A 20,436-nucleotide genomic window follows, 5' to 3' on the forward strand; every position below is an offset into this window, starting at 1 on the left:
CGCTGGGAGCCGGGCCGTGCTCAGGCCCGCATTTTTAATTCATTGAAGAGGGATCAAACCCTTCAGTCAGGGTGGGGAGCATCGAAATGATCCAAAGTGAAGCAGTCAGTGATGCTCTGAGCAGGCCTAGCACCTTTTCAAGCTAGCACTATAAATATCTTCCCTTAATTATAATAAATAATAGCTAAAAACAATCTTAAAAAAAAAAAACCAAAAACCAAATCAATAAAGCCTTAACATTGCCCAATTAGCTATGCCATCACCTCACAAGCCAGCTCTGGAGCTTGGGCCTCAGTGCTCAGTCAACAAAGCCAGACCTGGCTTAACGTGTATTTTTTTACCTCAAATTGCAGTGGATGCTTCAGGGGAAAAAAAAAAATCCAGACATCTTGAAATTACTCAGCACCATATTAAGAAAGGAAAATGTTGCTTAAAGGGAAGGGTGTTTTTTTTTGTTTTGGTCCGGTAAATTGACATTTTGCTTGCTTAAAGGTTGCTATCCAGGATTATATGCTTTGTGTAACTTATTATAACACCACACCCTTGTCCTGAGCTGTGTGCAAGTAGTTTGGCTTTTGTTTTCAGATTGTTTCTAGCCCTTGAGCATTTGAAGAAAGTCTTTAAAATATTAACCAATACAGCTGTCATCTTCCTGTGTTTCCAGACATTTTACAATAGGAAACAAAGAACAAAACCCTGCAACAATAGCTCAGAGGTATGAATTGCCTCATTCATCTCACTGGAATGTTCAAAAACATTAACTATTTTTTGACTGATTCAGCAGAAAATGTGCTGGCAGATAATAAGCTTATGCCTGATCCAGGGGAGATTCAGGGACTGAGAAAGGTTTTATTTTTCAGCACAGTAAAGTAGCACCTTTCCTGAAAGGAAGCAAATACCCTTGTTGATGGAAGAGGCTGCATGAGAGGAGAAATTCTGGCTTAAAAGGAGCTGCTGCCTTCCTCTCTCTGTACTGCTTCAAAACAGTACATGGTTTATCTCAGCCCAATTCTGTAATAAATTAATTAGCAATCAGTGCCCACTCAAACATACCAAGAACACTGCAGTCCTTAGGATGTGACTGGAAAAGGCCCAGGATTTCAGTAGAGGGTGTTTTGATCTCTGCTTTAACACTCAGAACAGGAAAGGCAAGGTCAGCACCAGGCTGAACTGCTGTTGAGACAATGCCATCACTAAAACAAAGTTTGTTCCAAAGCCTGTGAGAGAATGCTGATGCACCTAAAAGGCCAGTGAGAAAACACATGGCTCCACCATCATCCCACTGTTCTCCCACCAGGAATGGTGGGAATGGGAATGAATCACCACTTCCAGCCAATTCTTCACCTTGTGCAATATTATCACCACAAGGTGAAGAATTAGATCTGCTTCATTAACAGACTGGAGTGCTTGGTGACAGAATATTTATGTGTTCATTCAGAACAAAGTAAATTATTATTTCTGCTTATCCCACCACGCAGTATCAGACTCCTGATGAGTTCAGTAGCAGGTGAACCACTGAACTTCAAGTTAACAATTTTAACAATGACTGGAAAGCCACATGTCTTAAATAAAGGCAGCATTAGTCAAGTGAAGATTAATTTTTTTAATGGAAACTTTGACCTTTATCAGCAGTATGTAATTTTAAATAAATAGAAAACATAGAGATGAAAAAAATTACAAGTCTTAAAAGTGCCAGCTTTCCCCTGTTTCCTTCAAAGATTTCATGATACAGAGAGTTACATGTGCCATTTTGGCTGAATTTGAAATAATTTTATGCAAAGTAAAGCCAAAGTTATACTTCCCTTCCCCGCAGACAACCCACAAACAGGAATCCAACCATTTCAGCAAACTTCTAAAAATTAGTGCTTTAGTTCTGTTACCCCTGCTCTGCCACACACATTATCAGTGGCTCACAGTTGGCACAAACATGGAAAAGTCTGTTTTTAAAAAGTCAACAAAAGAACACTTAAGTAAAAAATCACCACTGTTAAAAATTATATAAAAGTACATCTTGGGCTCAGGTTGATTCACCTTCAATATGCTCTAAAATCACACCTAACTGTAAACAAAAGTGCACACACATGTCTGTGCTGATCAGCACTGCCTCAGCCAGGCACTTTGAGGTGGCTGTCCCTGAGCTGGCTGAAAGTTCTGCAAGTTTTACACTGTACAACAGAGTGACCTCTTCAAAGAGAGCTCAATCCGTGGTTTCCTGTGCTCCTTTACAGAGAGGGCCCTCTGATTTGAAACAGTGGTTGCAGCCATCTCAAGGGATGTTCAGAACAGCTTTGGTAATTGCCTGAGTTGTTTGACATCAAGGATGGTGCCAACAGAATTGATGCTGTTTGACTGGTTTAACATTTCAAGGGTTGGAGTGCGCAGATTTCCATGAAAGGCCTGAGTATCTCCTTCATCTTTCCTGATAGGTTGTTCAGTGAATTCAACCCTCCCAGGTAACAATCTGGTTTTTGATTTTAAACCCTTCAGGAACTGAAGTGAGTTTTCATTTGCTTGATCTGTTCTGGGAGGAAAAATTTCATTCGTAATGTTTCTTAACACAGGGTTGTTTAATTCTGGTGGAGAAGCATTAGTAACCAACTCTCTGCTGTGACTTTTTAGGTGAATGGGAACCCTTCCATCCACTCTTCTGGGTAATTCAGTCTGGTGGCTGAAGCTGTCCAATGCAGGGGCACAGTTTTTGTCTGGCATGCTTTTGCTTTTGACAGTGCCAAAATTGCCATCTTGAGCCTGCAGCTCCTCTTCATCCTCGCTGCTGTCACTGCCCTGTATCAGCCCATATCGCTTCATGTACTTCTTGGTTGCAAAGGACATGTTGTTGGGAGAAATTAAACTCAGACCCACCATGCTCTTGTCTGTATTTGTTTGCAGGATGTCCTGGAAGGAGAAATCTGTGGGAGGGTTCTGGCCTGAGCGGCTGAGGGACAGCCGGGATAACTGATTTTCACTGAGGTACTTCAGGGCTATGGCGTTGGCTTCCATGCTCAGATCAACAACGTTGGGACACATGCTGACATTGGCAAGTAACATGGAATTTAAGCCAGGCACCACTGCTTCAGGACTTATGCACGCCAAGATGCTGAAAATAAAGCAGCAAAAAGTTACCTTAGCATTACAGGAAAAGCATCAATTTCACAATTTTGCTCACTGTACTGATTTCTCCTTCCTTCTGAACACAGCCCCATCAGGACTGAGATCATATTATCTGCACATAATTAAAACTAGCTACTCATCCCCAGAAGTATCTAAACACTGCCAGAGGATGGATGATATTCCCTTCTCCTTCAATACACACTACTCTTATATGAAGAGCCACCCATCTCTAGCAGGTTGCAGTGCTGGTTTTGGTTTTAAAGCAGGTTTGAACTCTTGATCTTTTCTCACCAGTGAATGGGACATTATGTATGTCTGATCCTACAACTCTAAATTCTACCATTCAGCCCAAATTTTATAGCTGGAAATACAAGCCAAATGACTGAGACCAAGAATATCTTTCCCAATGCATGGTAATTCCAGGATTTTTACAGAAACTCTGACATAGCATTTGTTTCCAGAAGCCTACAAGGTTCTAATTTTTGAAGTACCTTCAAATGAGGAATGTTCATTTGTTCTGTTGCCTGGTGCAGCAATTTCTTGTATATATATCATGTGTTTGAAGACCAAAAGAACAAGCTGTGGTACACCAGTAATGGTTGTAAACCACTGCATTTAGCTCACACATCAAATATTAGTTCATAAAGCCAAACTCCTCATATTAAGAATTAAGAGGCTTCCTATTTCACTAAGCACAAATTCTGAAGTTTACCCAGGGAAAATAAACTGGCTCAGCAACAACAACCACTTATTATGCTATGGAGCTGCACTGTTGTTTCCTTCTCTACTGAGCTGTAGATCTTTTCTCAGAATTGTTTATCAGTCTTGAAAGTGGCAGAAGGAAGGACTCCACCCCACTCCCCAAGTTTGAAGGAAAAAGCCCCAAGAGTTCAAGTTTTGCCTTACAGGTTCACATGTTAGCATGTTATTCACATTAAAAGAACACTGACAGACTCCAGCCAGGAAGGCAGTCCAGAAATCCCAGAAAATCATCCAATAAAATACAAGTGAAAAGGAGAGAAAAAAGGTTAGAAACTGTATGACTGGACACAAGACTTGACACATGGTTGAAGAGAAGATTAATTAGGAGGTGGTTAGATTTTTTTGTTTATATAACAGCTACACACTAGGATCAAGAAGACAATAAGGATGAAAGTGAAGCTGTACCAGGCAGTCAGCCTATGCCTACACAGCTTTGCAAGTAAATTCCTGTGCCTAAAAATCTTCCTTCAGAAGTTACTTCTCTGTTCCTTCCTCTGTTTCAACAAGGCTGTTGTTTCCCTCCCCAGCACTTTCTCTGCTCAAGGCACAGCACCCACAATAACAAGCAATTAGGACAGAACCAGTTTTGATTAGATACCAAAGACACAGTAACAAGTTCACATATACTGGGTAAAGAGCAAGACAAAGGTTAAGAAGCAATGACAAAATACACAGCTGCTTAATGTTCAGTCTCCCAGGTCCAGAGTTGCTCTGGAATACTTGGAGACAGACCAAAGAATTGCCCATAGCTTCCTTGCTGTTCTAGGCAATTACATGCACAATGCTTTAAGAATCACCAGATGCTCTAACAGCAAGAGCTACTTGTGTTCTATTCAAATATTCTGAGTTTTTCTAGCAGAGCTTTTAAACCTATCTGAAATGCCCATAGCATGAGCCAGCATTTCAGTTTTGCAGGAAATGCAGATCAAGGTGCACCCAAATCCCAGTGGCAGTGAACAGTCTTCTCCTGACTCATTAAACCACATCTTCATTTTCAGTTGGATCTGCACATTACTACTCAAAACCACCTGCATTTTTTACCTGGCATTGTCCACTTTGTGTGTATTTTCCTTCATACTGCCTGGTGAGTCCACTGCCACTCCAAGGCTCCTCAGCTGCTTGAGTGTGGCACTAATGACAGTCTCTTTGTCCACCTCTCCTGTGTGAGTCTCTGAAGCCACTTCTGCTGTACCATCAATATCCTGATATGTAGAACCATCATCAACAACAAATTCTGATTTTAAAGGCAAGTGATCTTGCTCTTCTGAGGTCTTTAAGAGGTGGTTTACTTGGCCCTACAGAAAAAGGAGCACATGGCAAAAACATAATGACATACAGGGTCTGTCAAATACCAAATTCCTGACTACACAACTTCAAATACAACTTGATGGGTTAATAGCTTATTCTAACAAAGAAGGCAAATTCAGATACAGTTCAGATGCAATCACTTAAACTCACAGCAGTGTAGTCAAACACTGCAACATCTTACACTTCAAGCTTTCTAAAAGAGTCTGTTCTGAATTTAAACACATCACATACTGATATTCTTCAAGATGAAAATATCCGCCCTTTAAGGGACTTGAAGGTAAAATGCTGTGTTATTTTAAAGGCCACTAATTTGGGAAGTTATCAGCTGAGGTCCTTGAATTAAAAAATATTATTTATTAGATAATAGAAAGTAATCCACGTATGCATGAAAGAGAAGTACAAAATAACCACTTAAACATTCAAAAAAATTGAAGAACCACAAACTCAAGAGTTTTCTGTAGAGCACAATGTGAATCTGAAAACCACAAGCAGCTTTCATTCCTGCCAACACCACATCATAAGTTCAGCAGGGTGCTGTTCTGACTGTTGCATTCAGTGCAGAATATAAAATGTGCATGAGTTACCAGTAAGTCCTGGTAAAGCTTCAGCTCCTCCGAGGGCTGCTGAGGCAGCAGCGGGGTGGGTGGCTCCGAGCTCTGCTCGCTTGTTACCACCACCTGGCTCCTGGCTCCCTCCGATGGCTCTTTCTGTAAACACACACTGGCACTGTCCTCCAAGGATGAGCCACGAGCAAGTGCCTGGGAAACGTTTCCAGGTCTGGAAGAGAACACCAAGATAGCTACATACTTCTTGAAACAGCAGAAGCATCATTATCACAATATGTACTTTATTTGTTCGTAAACAGAGGAGAACAATCAAGTACTGCACACGGATCCTAATGGGTTTTAGTTTTGCCTGCTGCTCAAGGCTTTGCTCCTTTCTGCAGTCAAAAGTCTCAAAAGTCATTTGAGGACTGAGGAAATAGAATTCCAACTGTGCAACTACAACAGCCCAACTAGTTTTCCAAAAGATGATTTGAGAGTGGCAACGGCATTCCTGGACTAGTCAAAACTCAGTGACACACTATGACTTAAACCTGATGAAAGGAAAATTATAAACAATTTGGAATTTGTTTTCAGCAGACCACTTATAAGCCTTTAGGAGCAAATATCTTCTGTATGCTCTGACACATGACTTATTTAAAAAGCTGCTTTTACCAAGGTACATAAGTTCCCATGGGATTCCTGTGGCAGTTTAAAAACTTCTCAAAGACAGTTACAAGTACACACGTGCACAGAGCATCATAAACTGAGAACAAACAAACACCTAGCTGAAATACTTTACAATAAGAGATGTGAAAGAGGAGCTACAAAGGCTAAACACTGAATGAGTTACAACACAATGCTCTGCACCCCCTCATTGGTGTGTGCATTGCATAAGCCTTTGGAGACCAGACATATCAATACTACTATCATCCCAAGAAGATCCTCAAGCAACCTCCTCCCCCTTCCTGTTCCTCCTGAGGAGACAAGTGTAAGATAAGGGAATTTCAGAACTCAACTGATCAATTGCCTGTGTTGAAAGTGATAAGATTTAAAGCACGTGACATACCAGATAGTCAATGTAGGTTATCAGCTACTGTTACACTAGCAATTATTCATCATTCCCAAAAATGTTCCCCTCCTCCTCCTCAAATGAATCTGGGTGATGCTCTACATTCTCACTATAAGATAATTTACAGCTAGTTTACTGGTTTATGAATCCAAGTTGAAGAGAACCTTAAGATGGCATTGTCCAAAAATACCATGTTCATAAGATTGATCTGAATCCATAACATTTCTGATAGCAATATATGTTTGCAGACAGCACTTTAATCAAGGACTATGAATAGTTAAGTTATAGCTTCATTACCATAATTTTTCCCAATATGACTATTTTAGGAACCTAACTTAACTGGAAGGGCATTCCCCCTCTTTTGGCTCTTTATACTTAGGCAATATTAGATCACTAAAGTGCTAAATTGTTGAGCGATCCCTACATAGAAATAGCATGCATATAGATAATTAAAAATATTTTAAAAACCACTTCCCAAATTACTCTGAGATTAGTCACTGCACTATAAAGCAACTGAGCTCAAAAATAATTAACAGCAGTGAAGTCAGTATCTGTATGCACCACTCACAAAGTAATCAGGCATAAAATAAAGAGAAATTCAGGGAACAGCCACATAATCATAAACACCTCATCCCAAGCCCCTCAGAACTCAGAAGGTTCTGAATGCTGACAAGGAAAAGCCACTGTAGGAAAACAACTGAGTATAGCAGCATCCCCTTTTCCAGTCAGGATTTAAGGTAAGAAAAGGAATGCTGCCAGCACAGTGCATGCTTTTGCAAGTTAAAGGCTTTTGCCATCAGCTGCTGCTGACAGGTAGCTAAACCTGCATGACTGATAAATGCAGACTCTAAAGGCAGATGTCTTCTGGTGAGCTGTACAATTCCAAGCATAATTAAAAAATACAGAAGGGAGAGAACACAACAGCTGAGGTCAGACTATTTATAACTCCTGAAGGAAAAAAATATTATAGAAGTAATAACTTACATAAGGCAGTCTAGCACATTATGTGAGCACAGGGTGTTTCTGTTACTTACTGGGGAGTGTTCTGATTAGCTCCTTCTTCCACAAGGTGAATACTCTCTACAAAGCTGGGCATGTCAACCACCCTTAAGGATGAAGCAATACTTGTATTACTTGCATCTTGCTCAGCATTAATTGAAATGTTTATGTCCTCCTTAGAAATCTCTCCATCTTCTTTTTTCCCTTGTGGTATGGAGTTGCCTTGTTTTTCGGAGGCTGTATTCCAAAATAAACTAGCACCTAGGACAAAATTAGAGGTTTAACTATTTAGGAGGAGTCATTACTTTTTTTGAGAGACTTTGGCTTTCTATAGCTAGAGGAATAACTTTCTCCCATTCATGTTTCTTTCACTATTTAAAAAGTGATTTACAGTTTAAATCAGCTAAAAGCTGCCAAAACATCATTCAAGTCCTAGTTTCTTCCAAAGTATACTTGATGAAAATAAATGGTTGCATTAAATAACTTAAATGCATTGACCTTGAGGCTGTTTCAAAGTTTCCTCCAGACTAAGCACAACATTTCCATGGATTTAGCAGGAGCCAATATGTTAATATGCAGCTGTACAGACACAGCTGCATAACTCTCCAAAACTAAAGCAAATACAACCTCCTCTTCATGCATGATTTACAAACAACATCAATAATATATATATTGGCATAGAAACAATTACTTTACAAAACAGTGTATTAAATAAAAAAAGATGTGGAGTTACATGTCAACAAGACAACATTTTAAATAGAACAGCTTTCTAAACCTATTGGAAAAATAACTCTTTCAGTGATGGCAATCAAAGACAAAAGTAACTCCAGCCTAAACTTGCAAATAACACCTCAACAACTTAGGTGTTGTTTGGATCTAGGTGCATGTTTGCACAACTTCTTTCTGCAAAAACATTTCCTCCATGCCCCAATGAACCACAGAAACGTCCAGAAGGAAGCGGTGCCAGTCTGTGCTAATGAATGAAGCGTTACCTGTGCTCACGGCCACGCTCACGCTTCTCCTGGGGCACGGCGGCGGTGAGGTCTGGGTTTCCATGGACACGAGCTCCCCGGCCTTCTCCCCCTTCTCTGCCGCCTCCGAGGAACCCTCCTGGCGAGCCTGAGCCTCCAGCAGGCGCTGGATCTGTAACAGTCATCGCAAAGTTAGCATCTGCACAATAAAATATCAGCTGTGACAGGCAAAAGGGAATTAATCGGGTTCTGCTAAGATCTGGACTCAAACAGGCTGCGCTGCCACAGCAGCCTGAACGCCTTCCAGTTGTCAGCAGTGCACACGGCATAAATCAAAACACCAATTTTGATGTTGGCAGAGCTAGCAAAGAAGATCTTTAAGCACATTGGCAGAGGTAGCACCAAGACAACTTGGGTAAAGCCTGTTTGCACCACACTTGCTGGAAGTATTCCCTCCCTTTCATTCACATACAAAGCCTATTAACCGACTTACCAGCCAAGCATTTATGTGCCCACTGTCCCTACACCAACTTTGTATTAATTACAAAGCTAAGCAATTAAATGATAAAATTAAGGTTGCCAGGCAATCTTCTCTCTAGGATTTTCATCCACCCTGTTCAACGATTAGCTTGCAGCTCCAGGGAGAAATACAGTAACAGTGAAGGCTGCAGTAAGGAGGGGTTTCCCTCATGCACAACCCATGCTTCAGGAGCTTGACTTTACAAACAGGAACTATACCAAAAACAAATTCCAGCTGTCATTTTCTAGTTCAAGTACTGTAGACTTTTCTGTTTGTATTATTCATTACCAGCAGCAAAATTTAAACTGTCTCTTCAGCCCCAAATTATATCCTGCAAAATACAGGGCCAGAAGGTTGATCAAGGGACTGGTATTTTGAAGAAACTTAACTTGGTGAGGCAACAGAGCACAGCAAGACCCCCAAAGTCCAGTTTTCAGCACAAAAAAGACCTGATGAACTAGGAATTCATGCTTTGAAAACTTAAGTTGTCTGCAACAGCTCAGGGAGCTGCAGGCTTGAAGGTGGAAAAAGCAACATGAGAACATTCTGTGTTTCATTATTTACAATAATTCCAAAGTCTGTAGCCTATGCAGTACTTTTTTTTTTTCATGGACAAGCATGTAAGTAGAAAAGCATTTACACAGAAAGTGTATCAGTTTGCATTACAAACAGTCTACTAAAAATAAACCTTCATGTTATGGAAATATCACAGAAATAAAGGCAAAATTTAATTAGATATAAGTAAAATGATTTTTAAAGGGACATCAGTTGGTAAGGCTAATTAAGTCCCCTCTCCATGCCCAAACTGCAACTGGTATGACAGGCTCCCTTGCTCCAACACAGATAGACAACAGTTAATTTAATTCCTTTAGCAGGGGAACTATCGAAGCATAATCACTGAGAGGGCAGAGGAGAAAGCTGACATTTCCACAGACCTGAGCTTGCAGTAATTTGAGTTGTCTGTCCTGCTGGGTGAGGAGCTGGAATGCATCTGGAGATAATCCCATCATGCCATTATCTGATGGAGCTGCAGGAGCAGGCGTGTGCAGGCACGGGGAGTGGGCTGCACAGCACTGCACGCTCGAGGGGCTCGCACTCGATGCCATCCTCATCCCAGCTGATAAGCCACTGTCATGAGAGCAGCTCCCTGTTTTCCCAGGATATCTCACATTTATAGGGCTGCTCGTGGCATACCCTGGGTTGCAGCAAACGTTTGGGCAAATGATGTTTTGATGGAACACTGCACAAGGATTTTGCTGAGCCATCTCCGGTGGGATTTCCGCTCCATGACCGGGGCTCATTTTCCCAACTCCTTGCCATGGGGTTATGGGATTGTACTGGAGAGAAGCAGGACACTGACAGCTGCATGCTGGACAGGAAGGTGGCACTTGAACTGTCACCTGCAGGTCTGGTGGCTGTCTGCAGCTCTGTGGTGACAAAGCAGAGTTGTGGAGGACTGGCTGTGTGGCAGCAGGAAGCTGCTTGGAACCAGGCACTGATGTTCTCCTCGGCAGAGGCTCATCCTGTGGTGTGACACTCTCAGGATTTAACACAAGTTTTTCCAAAGGCTTTCTGGGGTGGTGCACAGATGCATCTGGGGAAGGCCCAGTACAAGGAGTTGAAGGAGAAGATGATCCTGAACTTTTTCTTGATTGAGAGGAAGCCTTCTTACACTGCACCTGCTGCTGTAGTAGAGTTTGATTTCCTCTGCAAGGCATTGAAGCTGGAATTTTCTGGCTTATAGGATTTGGTAATCGTCTCAAAGAGGGATCTCCCACATTAGCAGGAAAGTTCTGCCTGTCTTCAGAGTGCTGGCTGGGGTGACATGTAGGTCTCATGCAACACTTCTTTTTCACAGGCTGATTTGGCACTGTGGGCAGACTTTTAGCACCTGAAGTCCCCATAGGTTTAGATGATTGTCCTGATTCTATGAAACTCCCATCCAAAATAAGTGACAGCTCTGGCACTGAAGGAAAAATTCTGGTAACCTGAAAGGACAATTACACACATAGATGATAATTTAAAAATATTGTCTGCTCTTTGAATGCATGATTTCCTCAAATAAAATGTTTTCATTTAAAAATCAATATATGATGATTATCAGCTTCCAAACCAAACACAAGTTAAACACATTCCTTAAAGACTAGAGAATCCAGAAAAAGCAGCAAGATCTCTAGGATCATTCTGAAAGGAAAATTGCTTTTATACAGTAACAGCCCTGTCTGCCAAATTAATGGTCCATGTCATTTGGGAGTACATGTCAGAATATGGATATTTCCCTTCTAGAGGTGGACTTTGTGTCACCTCTTATTATTCTTAGATACAGGAGATATCTGCAACAGAAAATATTTTGTACACAATTATCACATCCTTCTAGACCTATTTGTGTACAAATACTTATTGTATTTGTACACATTTCAGTGAAGAAAAAAGGACAGAGCAGATCTTTTGGGTAAATGAAATAAAAAAAACCACAAGAGCTGGCTGTCTCTATCTCAGACACTACAGCTCTTCCATTCAACAACAGCGAGATTCCTAAAATAGAAACTACTCTCTGTTTCCAAATCACAGCATGTACAGGAATTTAAAGTGTCTAAAATCCTGGAAAATGGCAGATTAACTACAGGAGTGGGACCCATGGTTAATTTCTTCAATTCTGCTTTCCCTTGCTAGGACATTGAGAGAGAGAAGCTTTTCTCTACAGTTCCCTTAAAATAAGTTCTGCTGCTCCAAGTGTCACATCTGAGATACCCAGAGCAACTATTTATTTAGTTACCTGTTGACTCACTGGGTGAGGACTTGGAATTGGTCTGGGGGATAAATCCTCATCTTCCACACCAGAGTCGTGATCACTTGCTGACAACTTGCTGGGTGAAGAGCCTTGGGGAGGACTGAAACCAAAATATAGCAAAGTAAAAATGCTTGCTTGTTAGAATTGGCAGCAGTAACATGAAATTTCACATTTTTCAATGTGCCATTTACAGTGCATCATTTTTCTAAGAAGCAGTTGCCATCCAACTTCTCCCTGGTTAGCTGGGGAGTTAACCCAACACTTCTAAGATCAAACAATCAAAATAGAAAAGCTGCTTTTGGGCAAGAAGATGCAAACCCTCCCTCCCCACAGCATCACACAAACACAGCTTTTAAATGACATTCTAGCAACAAAGCACTGATATATAGTAAAAAGATAGGAGGTGCTACAGTAAAGATTATAACATGGTTTGAAGGAAAATAAAGGCCATCTTCTAGTCATAGATAAAAATTTGATGGATAAGCCAGGTTCTTAAAAAAATCACTAAGTTTCAAACTATCCGGGTCTTGGAGCTCTGAAAAGTGGGAAGGAAAAAAAGAAATTTTTTTTACTTAAGTAGATTTCAATTAGAGATTTGCTTCAAAGGACAGAGCTCACTTAAATCTTAATAGAGTGAACTAAGCCTCATCAGTGAGGAAGCCTTTTTAGAAGCACCCACTGTATAAATTAAAACCACCAGTACCAAGTAGGCTTTTTTGGATTACAGACAGCTTGACCATCTTACTTGAAAAATACTAACTCTAGGAATAAATAAAAGCACAAACACAGATTTTAATGCAATAGAATGCATGCACAGCTCAACTGACACATAGCACAGATCAGATCAAAACCCTCATCCAATAAATATTTCATTTTTGCACATAAATGGCATTGCAGAGATTTACCTTTTGATTGGAAGTTTCTTGCAAATTCTGCTGAAGAACTCAGTTTCTGCATTTTGGTTTTCTGCACTCAACTCAAACTGGACAGGGCTCTTGTCTGATGCTTCAACGTTCTGGAATGAGATGTTCCATATTTGTGAGGCAGGAAACCTTCAAACTTTCAATCAGTGAGGTACTACTCCCAGAGAAACAGCTTTAAAGACATTTATATGATTATTTGCCGCTTGTCCCCTACTTTCAAATTTTTTTCAGCACTACAAGGAAGCAGACAACTTCCCTTCCTGTTTAACACTGTTCCCCTGCTACTCTGTAAAGGAGTTGGGCTAATTATAGCCATGAGCAGATGCTTCCTCACTGTAACTGCTCAGATACTCCTCCAGGGCTGCCACCACTACAGGAAACAGCAAACGTTCCTGTGCTGCCTCACACACCACAGCTGGGCAGCTCCTGGAGACAACAGCAGTGAGCTTCTGTGGAGAGATGTGTCATCTTAGAAAGCTGAGCTAGCCCTAGGCTAAAGGGAGAAGGCAACCCTGACAAGGAAATTCAGTTGGGAAGAGAGCTGAGCACACAGCACAGCACACACATTACACTCACTGCTTCTCTGACAGAGCACAGCAGCATTTACTGAGCAAATTAACAGCTCAGCTTCAGGTTCTGCACAAGCCTTGGAAAACACATAAGGAACTGAGATTTCCTAGAACTTCCTCAAACCTTACTAGCCATCTCCCAGACTTCTATCATCAAATTCTTTCAGAGAGTTACTTTGCACAAAGATAAAATTCTCCATTAGTAAAACTGATGAAATTAGTAACCTCTGAATTCCTTTTTGCATTTAACTTCAAGCAAAGCACAACACCCAGCTTTGCCCTCCAGCAAGCATTACCCAGAGCAGCTGTCAGATGTGGCCAAGCTGAACACAGCACATCAGAGTAACAAATGCTGCAGGAAGTCTGAGTCTCTGCTCACAAGGCCAGAAGGTCACTAGTAGGAAGGAACACTAACCAAGGCCAACACAGCATGATATACTTAAAAGACGGATGCTTAATGCTATTAGAAAAGTGAACAGTGCTGCCTTTGGAAGTAATTTCTCAATTTGAGGGACAAAATGATGTCACTTTATAGAGCTACATAATTTTCAAACACTGCAGATCCAGTTGGGACACATCATAATGACTCTTTTAAGGTAAATTTTGAAGTACCATGATGCAGGAGGAAAGCAAGACACTTACTTTGAACAGATGAACTGTTTCATGGCAAGTTAGGATCTGAAACCCCAGCTCAGTCTGCCCGCTGCATGGAACACACTCATAAAACTCTGGTTCCTTGTGTGTCAATGAATAAAGCACAACAAGAAAACTCCTAGATTCTGAAAAAACCCTAAAATAGAAGAAAAATACATCTTTAAATAACTTAAACATGAAGAAGGCCCTTAGATTTGCAATACAGTGAACAAATTTTCACATAGTTTAGCAAACGGGTGAATTATAGCATTTTGTGTGGTGCTTAGCTATAGATAGTGCAGAGGGATTTATGACTGTAGCCACATGCAATAATCAAAGAAAAGTCAAGAAATAGGAATAATCCAAGTCCTTTGTATTTCAAACCTTTACTATCACTTAGTACGTTAAATGAATTCCTGCAAGAGTTCAAACATAATAGAGAAGAAAACATCTGTAAGAATGATATTGTGTTTTATTTTCTTTTTAGTTTTCAGTTAAGATGCATTATAAAAGATACTTAATGACTCAGTTACCCCTAAACATTCAAAAAACATTAATTAGCAAAAAGATAATTTTTTTTTGGAAAATTTTATTGAAGGGTTTTTTTTCTATAAGTTGAGAATAGTGAGTAACAACAATCAGCATTTAACACAATTTCAAGGATAATGACAATAATGTGTATTTCCAATAAAAGGTAGGACTAATTTCAGAACAGTTTTTCTTTTTATAGTACTTGTAACATGCTTGTTAATGGCTTTTTTGTTTGCTTTTTCATTAAATAATATATGCAATAGAAAAAGCAGTAGAAACAGGATGCTTGAAAAACACATTCATGCAACTTCAAAGTTTACTTACAACTTAAAGAGTTAAAAATGTATGATGCACAGATTAAGCAGTTAGCCTGCAGAGGTTAATGCTGTTTGCATGGTTCATCAAATCTCCCTAATCCACTTCCATGATGGCATCAGTTAAAGTTAATGAGAGTCAAGCATCCAACTTGCCTATCTAATAATCTAATTGGTCTCTTATCTGTGTTTGGACATATTTCAGTTGTTAAGGGAAAGAAGTCTATTTTGTAATTGCAGACACATCTGTTCACCAAACGTGGTTGCATTTCACAATTTAAAAACAAATGTGGGCAATCAGAAGAAGTGCTTATGCATACAGCATAGAGTCTCATTTACCTGAGGTGCAGTTTCAAACTATAAACACCTGAATTCCCTCCCAGCTCCACACAAATAGAACTCAGCAAATGTTACAAATGAGAAAATCCAGACAATGAGGAATGATTATCCTCTAACATCACAATCAAAAAATACCCCAGAATGCAAACACTCTTAAAAAAAAAAACCTGAACATTTTACAGGAAGTCTAACAGGACAGCATAGGCTGCAAATCAATATGTTTCAATATGTTGGTCAGACACAACCAGGAAGACAACTTATCTCAAAGAAAATGCCCCTAAGAAAAGCTCAAAAACAAAACCCCACCACTGTTTAAACTACTGTTTCCTGCTTGTGGCTTCTTATTTCAACTAAAATGCAGTGACCTTCAGGATATTAATGTTCACCCTCTTCTGACTTTGGGATATCAGCTCAGCTTTCCAACATTTCAGTCACAGAAAATTTTTGTGCAGAAGCTAAAACCAAAAACAACATTTAAACCAGACAGCCTTACCTCTATACAACATACAAATCACAGAATTTCCTCAAATATCTTTGAGCAGAGCCCATGTTGTCATGCATTTCTGTGGAATACTTTTTTAGGTACCTCTATGTTTTACCTATAAAAGTGACTTGCCTTTCTTGAATTGAAGAACTGAACAAATATCGCAAGCAACAGGCCCAGACCTGAGGACTATAGATATGAGTAACTCCACTCAGCCAACTAGAAATAAGAAAAAAAAGTCTAATTAGAGACAGCTCTGGTACCAAATTTTTGCTATGTAATCCCTCAGATACATCTCAAATCAACGTGTGTATTAATCTGAACACTTACACTCCAACTAATGGCAGAGCATAAGCCTTGGGATCAGACTCAAGCAGTAAAAGCAATTTCCTTGTTTGGTCCATAGTAAGGTAGCTGAAACAAAGCAAAAGTTGGGTTGTTTTAGTATTTTGGAAGACAGTTTTTAGGAAAAAAAAAACCTGGAGAGAGAAGTACAAGTTTAGAAAATACTATAAGAAAATAAATTTAGGGAAAAAAATTAAAGATCAAAACTGCTCTTACTCCACACACTTAACAGCAGCTCCCCAGGTTTTCAGCAATTCCCTGGGTATCAAAGAGTTATCAAGGACAAAATTTACATAGTACTATTTGTAGTATTTTAGTGAATACTAGAATTAGTGTTCACAACAAATCCAAGGACAAGCCATGTTAAATTTGAAGAGTAACTTTCAGAGAGGCATTCATGAAGTCCCTATCCAAATAAAATGACATTCAGTTGCTTCACGCTATTTCCCTGATCTATCCGTAGTTCATCCTATTAAATTAGTTACCAGTCAGAATGATGACTTCTCAATACCATCTCAGAAGCACAAAAAGAAAGCTTTGGTTTGCATTCAGTTGCTTTTCATTGTAGGGCAAGCACCTATGGTGTTTAAAAAGCTGGAAGCTATTTACATTTATTATGTTAACTAGAGGTGTGTTCTGCCACTTTCACTGAAGCCAAAAGCAAGAATTTCTATTCAACCAGTTAATGTTTTTCTCCATCCCATTTCCTGATTCTTGTTCAAAATTTTAATACATTTCCAAGGCCAGAAGACATGCCATTATATGTCAATTATTTCACTAAAAAGCAAAGTACAGTTGAGATCGCTCTTACCCACCTCCTTTGGAAAGGCAAGAAACTGACAGGCAACTTTGACAGCTTTAGCACCACCTTTTACTCACCCACATTTGTAAGTTCCTTGAACTTGTGCAATATTCATAGGACTGGTCAAATTTCTTGCTAGGGCTGTTGGAATAATTGGGACAGACTTCACAGGGGTGTATTCCAAAATATTGGCCAGAGTAAGAGAAGCCCAGTAAAAATTAAAGGGTAGATTATCCAGGTTTTCTGTGAAAAAAATGTGAGCTCTGACAGTGAGCAGTTTAGAAAGATCCAGAGATTCTTTACTGCACAGACTCTGCTGCAGACTCTAGAAGTAAGAAAAAAAAAAAAAAGAGTTAAATACACTAAGTTATTTTCCATGATTACCATGATTCAAGATTTATTACACTAGGAATTCAAATCATTCATCACAGCTATTATTGCAGCAGGTACTATACAAAAAGACATTAGCCCAGGTCTCCAAAGCTCACTGCTCTAGTGAATATAATGAATAATGCACAATACACCTGAAAATTAGCTATGCACATCTCAGAATTGTTTTATGATGTATTAGAAAGCATGGGGTTACTAAATGATATAAAAATTAATATAATAACAGACAACTAAAAGGCTCAAGCTGATTTGCCAAAGTTTTCTTACTTGCATTCAAGAAATATGTAATTTAATATCTGGATGTATCATCATGAGAAAGTTCAGGTGTGAAGCAGGCTTAATTTGTATTATAAAATACACACTACAATAACTACTGGGAAAAGTCTACAGGAATGGAAAGTGTATTTAATAGATTACAGCAGAGCACACATCTCAGCTATGGCTGTTAACCTACACAGGGCTCCACACGTTTTGGGCGGGTCACTTGCCTAGCAACACTTCAGCAACAACTGCCCAATACTGCAACTGATTAATGACAGTTTTGAGGGGGAAAAAAGAAAAAAAAAAAAGCTGTTTTCTCTTGTTTAAGTAAGTTTGCTGCAATTGCTGTTGCTTTGCTGGTTTTGGTGGTTAGATCAGCTGAAACACTTTGGTCAGTCAGCAAGATTTTCATCCAAGATTAAAGACTGTGTGATCCTTAAACACCTGTGAGGATTAACTGACTTTACCAGTTTTCAGTACACTTTTCAATGACACTCAAGCAGCTCATTTCACACAATTAACTACATGGTCTTGGTTCAGCCCTAACCTTGCTGTGCTGGAAATCACTCTGTGCATAGTCCAGTGTCCTGCCTGGCAGACATTTCACTGTTTGAGAGACCCAAAAGCTGCTAAGGGATGCCTACCTTGAAAGCCAAGCTGATATCTTCAACACTGTGCACTATTATACTATCTGAACAAGGTCCCCAGGCATTAACTGTACATGGAATCAAGAAGTCTCCAGGAAGGGATGCAGTTGGAATTTTGCCTGATCCACCAGCAACTTCTCGGCCAGGATCAAAACGATCTACTGTCAGCGTTACGCCTTCCCCATCTTCAAAATAAAGAAATAAAGTCAGAGTCCAAGAGAAAACTCAGCTTAACTACAGCTTGAACCAACCAACACTGCCTGTCTACCTCATGTTTAGAATTACCTTCATCTACTGTGAGGGTGCCAAGCAAAAAACAGGACAATGATTTCTTTTCGTTCTGCTTAGCATGGCGATAGGCAAGCCGCAAGGTTTTCTCCACCAGACATATTTTGGGGTTTCTAAAAAGAGATAATAAGCAAGTTTAAGTCACAAATCCTTTTTAATGGTTTTTTTTTTTTAAAGTATCACTTATCCATATGGGAAGAAAATAGAAATAAATTTTAAGTTACTTTAAATTGATGCACCTTCAAGCCACTAGACTGTGTTACACAAAGGAAAGGAAACTGAAAATTTTCCAGTGAAAATCTCTATATGCTTATAACAAATACACTGCTTCCTTTTGCTTTGGGCCTTGCCATAGAACAGACTCAAAAGACAAAATGAGGCTTTGCATCACACACTCCATAATTTATTTTAAGCTTTAGCTTGCCCCAAAAGGGTATCAATACCTGTAATAGGTGATGTGTGTGCCAATGACATCGCCCATGGGGACTGGGTCCCAAAGTGCACACTTGGACAGAGGGAAACTGAAAGGGACCATCCTTTTGGGAACAAATCTAGGAAAATCAGAGATTAAAAAAAATGGATTAAGGTACATTGTTATCTTACGATGTTTAAAAGAAGGAACAAAGGCATGACACAGTAAGAAAATCAAGAAATAGAATACATAAACTGTTTGGACTTTTTTGTTTCAAGTCCAGGCCAACAAAGCAGAAACTTTGTCCTACGAAGTTGTCAGAGTTACAGTCAACACAAAACCTTTACTGTCCACCTGACAGTTTCTTTCTGGAACCTTGGAAGATGTGTAGGCCAAAACACAAGCTTGCAGATAAAGCTTACTTAGATATAATTTAGGGAAAAAAAGTGTTACCACTAATCAGAAACTCCCGTGGCACAAAAAAACTGATTTAGCAAATTTAACACTAGATCAACTTTTTAAAGACCTGTTTTAGTCTCTGTATTTCAAGTGAGCATTCACACCACTTAAACTTTGAAGACTTCTGAAATAAAGCCTTGGCTTAAACAGTATAGTACACATCTTGCAGTCATACTTCAAAGAGCCCTGAAGAAATCAGTATGTAATCACATTAACTTATTTACACTACCAGGATGAGATTTTTCCGAGTTGCCTAAACAAAGCAACATACAAAACAATTGACAGCCCATATAATTTGGCAAATACCCCAACAGATTTTAACAAATAAGCAACAAGTCTCTTTGTAGTTATCTCAAGCATGAAACTTTGCCAAGCAAAGGTGCTTCCTCTGCATTTCAACTTGCCAAGAAAGAACTTTATTTTTAAGGCAGTCCTCCAAAGAACTCAGTCACGATGCACTTCCAGCAGCAGTTAATTAACTCCCCTTAAAAACCAAATGCCAAACAAGCCTTAAGCTTAAATTTATAGAAGAGGACATTTTTTTAAAGCACCACTGTTTCAACTTGACAAGCACGAAGCAGAGACCCACATCCCGTTTTCTCCCACAGCTCTGTATACCCCGAGCCTCACTGGCAGAGGGGCAGCGGGCGCGGTGTGCGCGGCGGGGCCAGAGCGATGCGGTACCTGAGATCCGGGCCGAGCCGAACGGGGTCTGGGCAGGGCCGCAGCTCTGCCCGCTCCTCTTCTCCCTCTCCCCAGCGTGGAGCCCACCCACTGCAGGCCCCGGCTCGGCGGGGCAGCGGCCGTGAGAGCGCAGCGGCCCCGGTAGCAGCGACCGCAGCTCCAAACCCAGCGCGGCCGCTCCCGCCGCGTCCCGCTCGTCCCGGCGCCTTCTGCAGCCCCGGCCGGCCCCCTGCCCCCGCCGGCCAATCAGAGAGTTGAACCCGCCCCCTCTGCCTCACG

General features: G+C 40.2%; 1 protein-coding gene across 1 annotated transcript; it reads right to left on the minus strand.

Annotated features, from left to right (window-relative positions):
- Nucleotides 1–1,790: 1,790 nt before the first annotated feature.
- Nucleotides 1,791–20,378, minus strand: STIL (STIL centriolar assembly protein). Its single transcript, XM_064720102.1, has 16 exons — nucleotides 20,158–20,378; nucleotides 19,046–19,153; nucleotides 18,600–18,715; nucleotides 18,312–18,499; nucleotides 17,094–17,341; nucleotides 16,200–16,283; nucleotides 16,002–16,088; nucleotides 14,211–14,358; nucleotides 12,982–13,091; nucleotides 12,062–12,176; nucleotides 10,221–11,273; nucleotides 8,787–8,937; nucleotides 7,830–8,055; nucleotides 5,766–5,958; nucleotides 4,915–5,168; nucleotides 1,791–3,097 (listed from the first exon to the last, which is right to left on the minus strand). The coding sequence occupies exons 2-16, from the start codon at nucleotides 19,135–19,137 to the stop codon at nucleotides 2,278–2,280; spliced, it is 3,885 nt and encodes a 1,294-aa protein (XP_064576172.1). The 5' UTR covers nucleotides 19,138–19,153; nucleotides 20,158–20,378; the 3' UTR covers nucleotides 1,791–2,277.
- Between the last annotated feature and the right edge of the window lie 58 nt (nucleotides 20,379–20,436).

The sequence above is a fragment of the Zonotrichia leucophrys genome, chromosome 8 (assembly GCF_028769735.1).
Source record: "Zonotrichia leucophrys gambelii isolate GWCS_2022_RI chromosome 8, RI_Zleu_2.0, whole genome shotgun sequence".
In the NCBI taxonomy this organism is placed as follows: Eukaryota; Metazoa; Chordata; class Aves; order Passeriformes; family Passerellidae; genus Zonotrichia; species Zonotrichia leucophrys.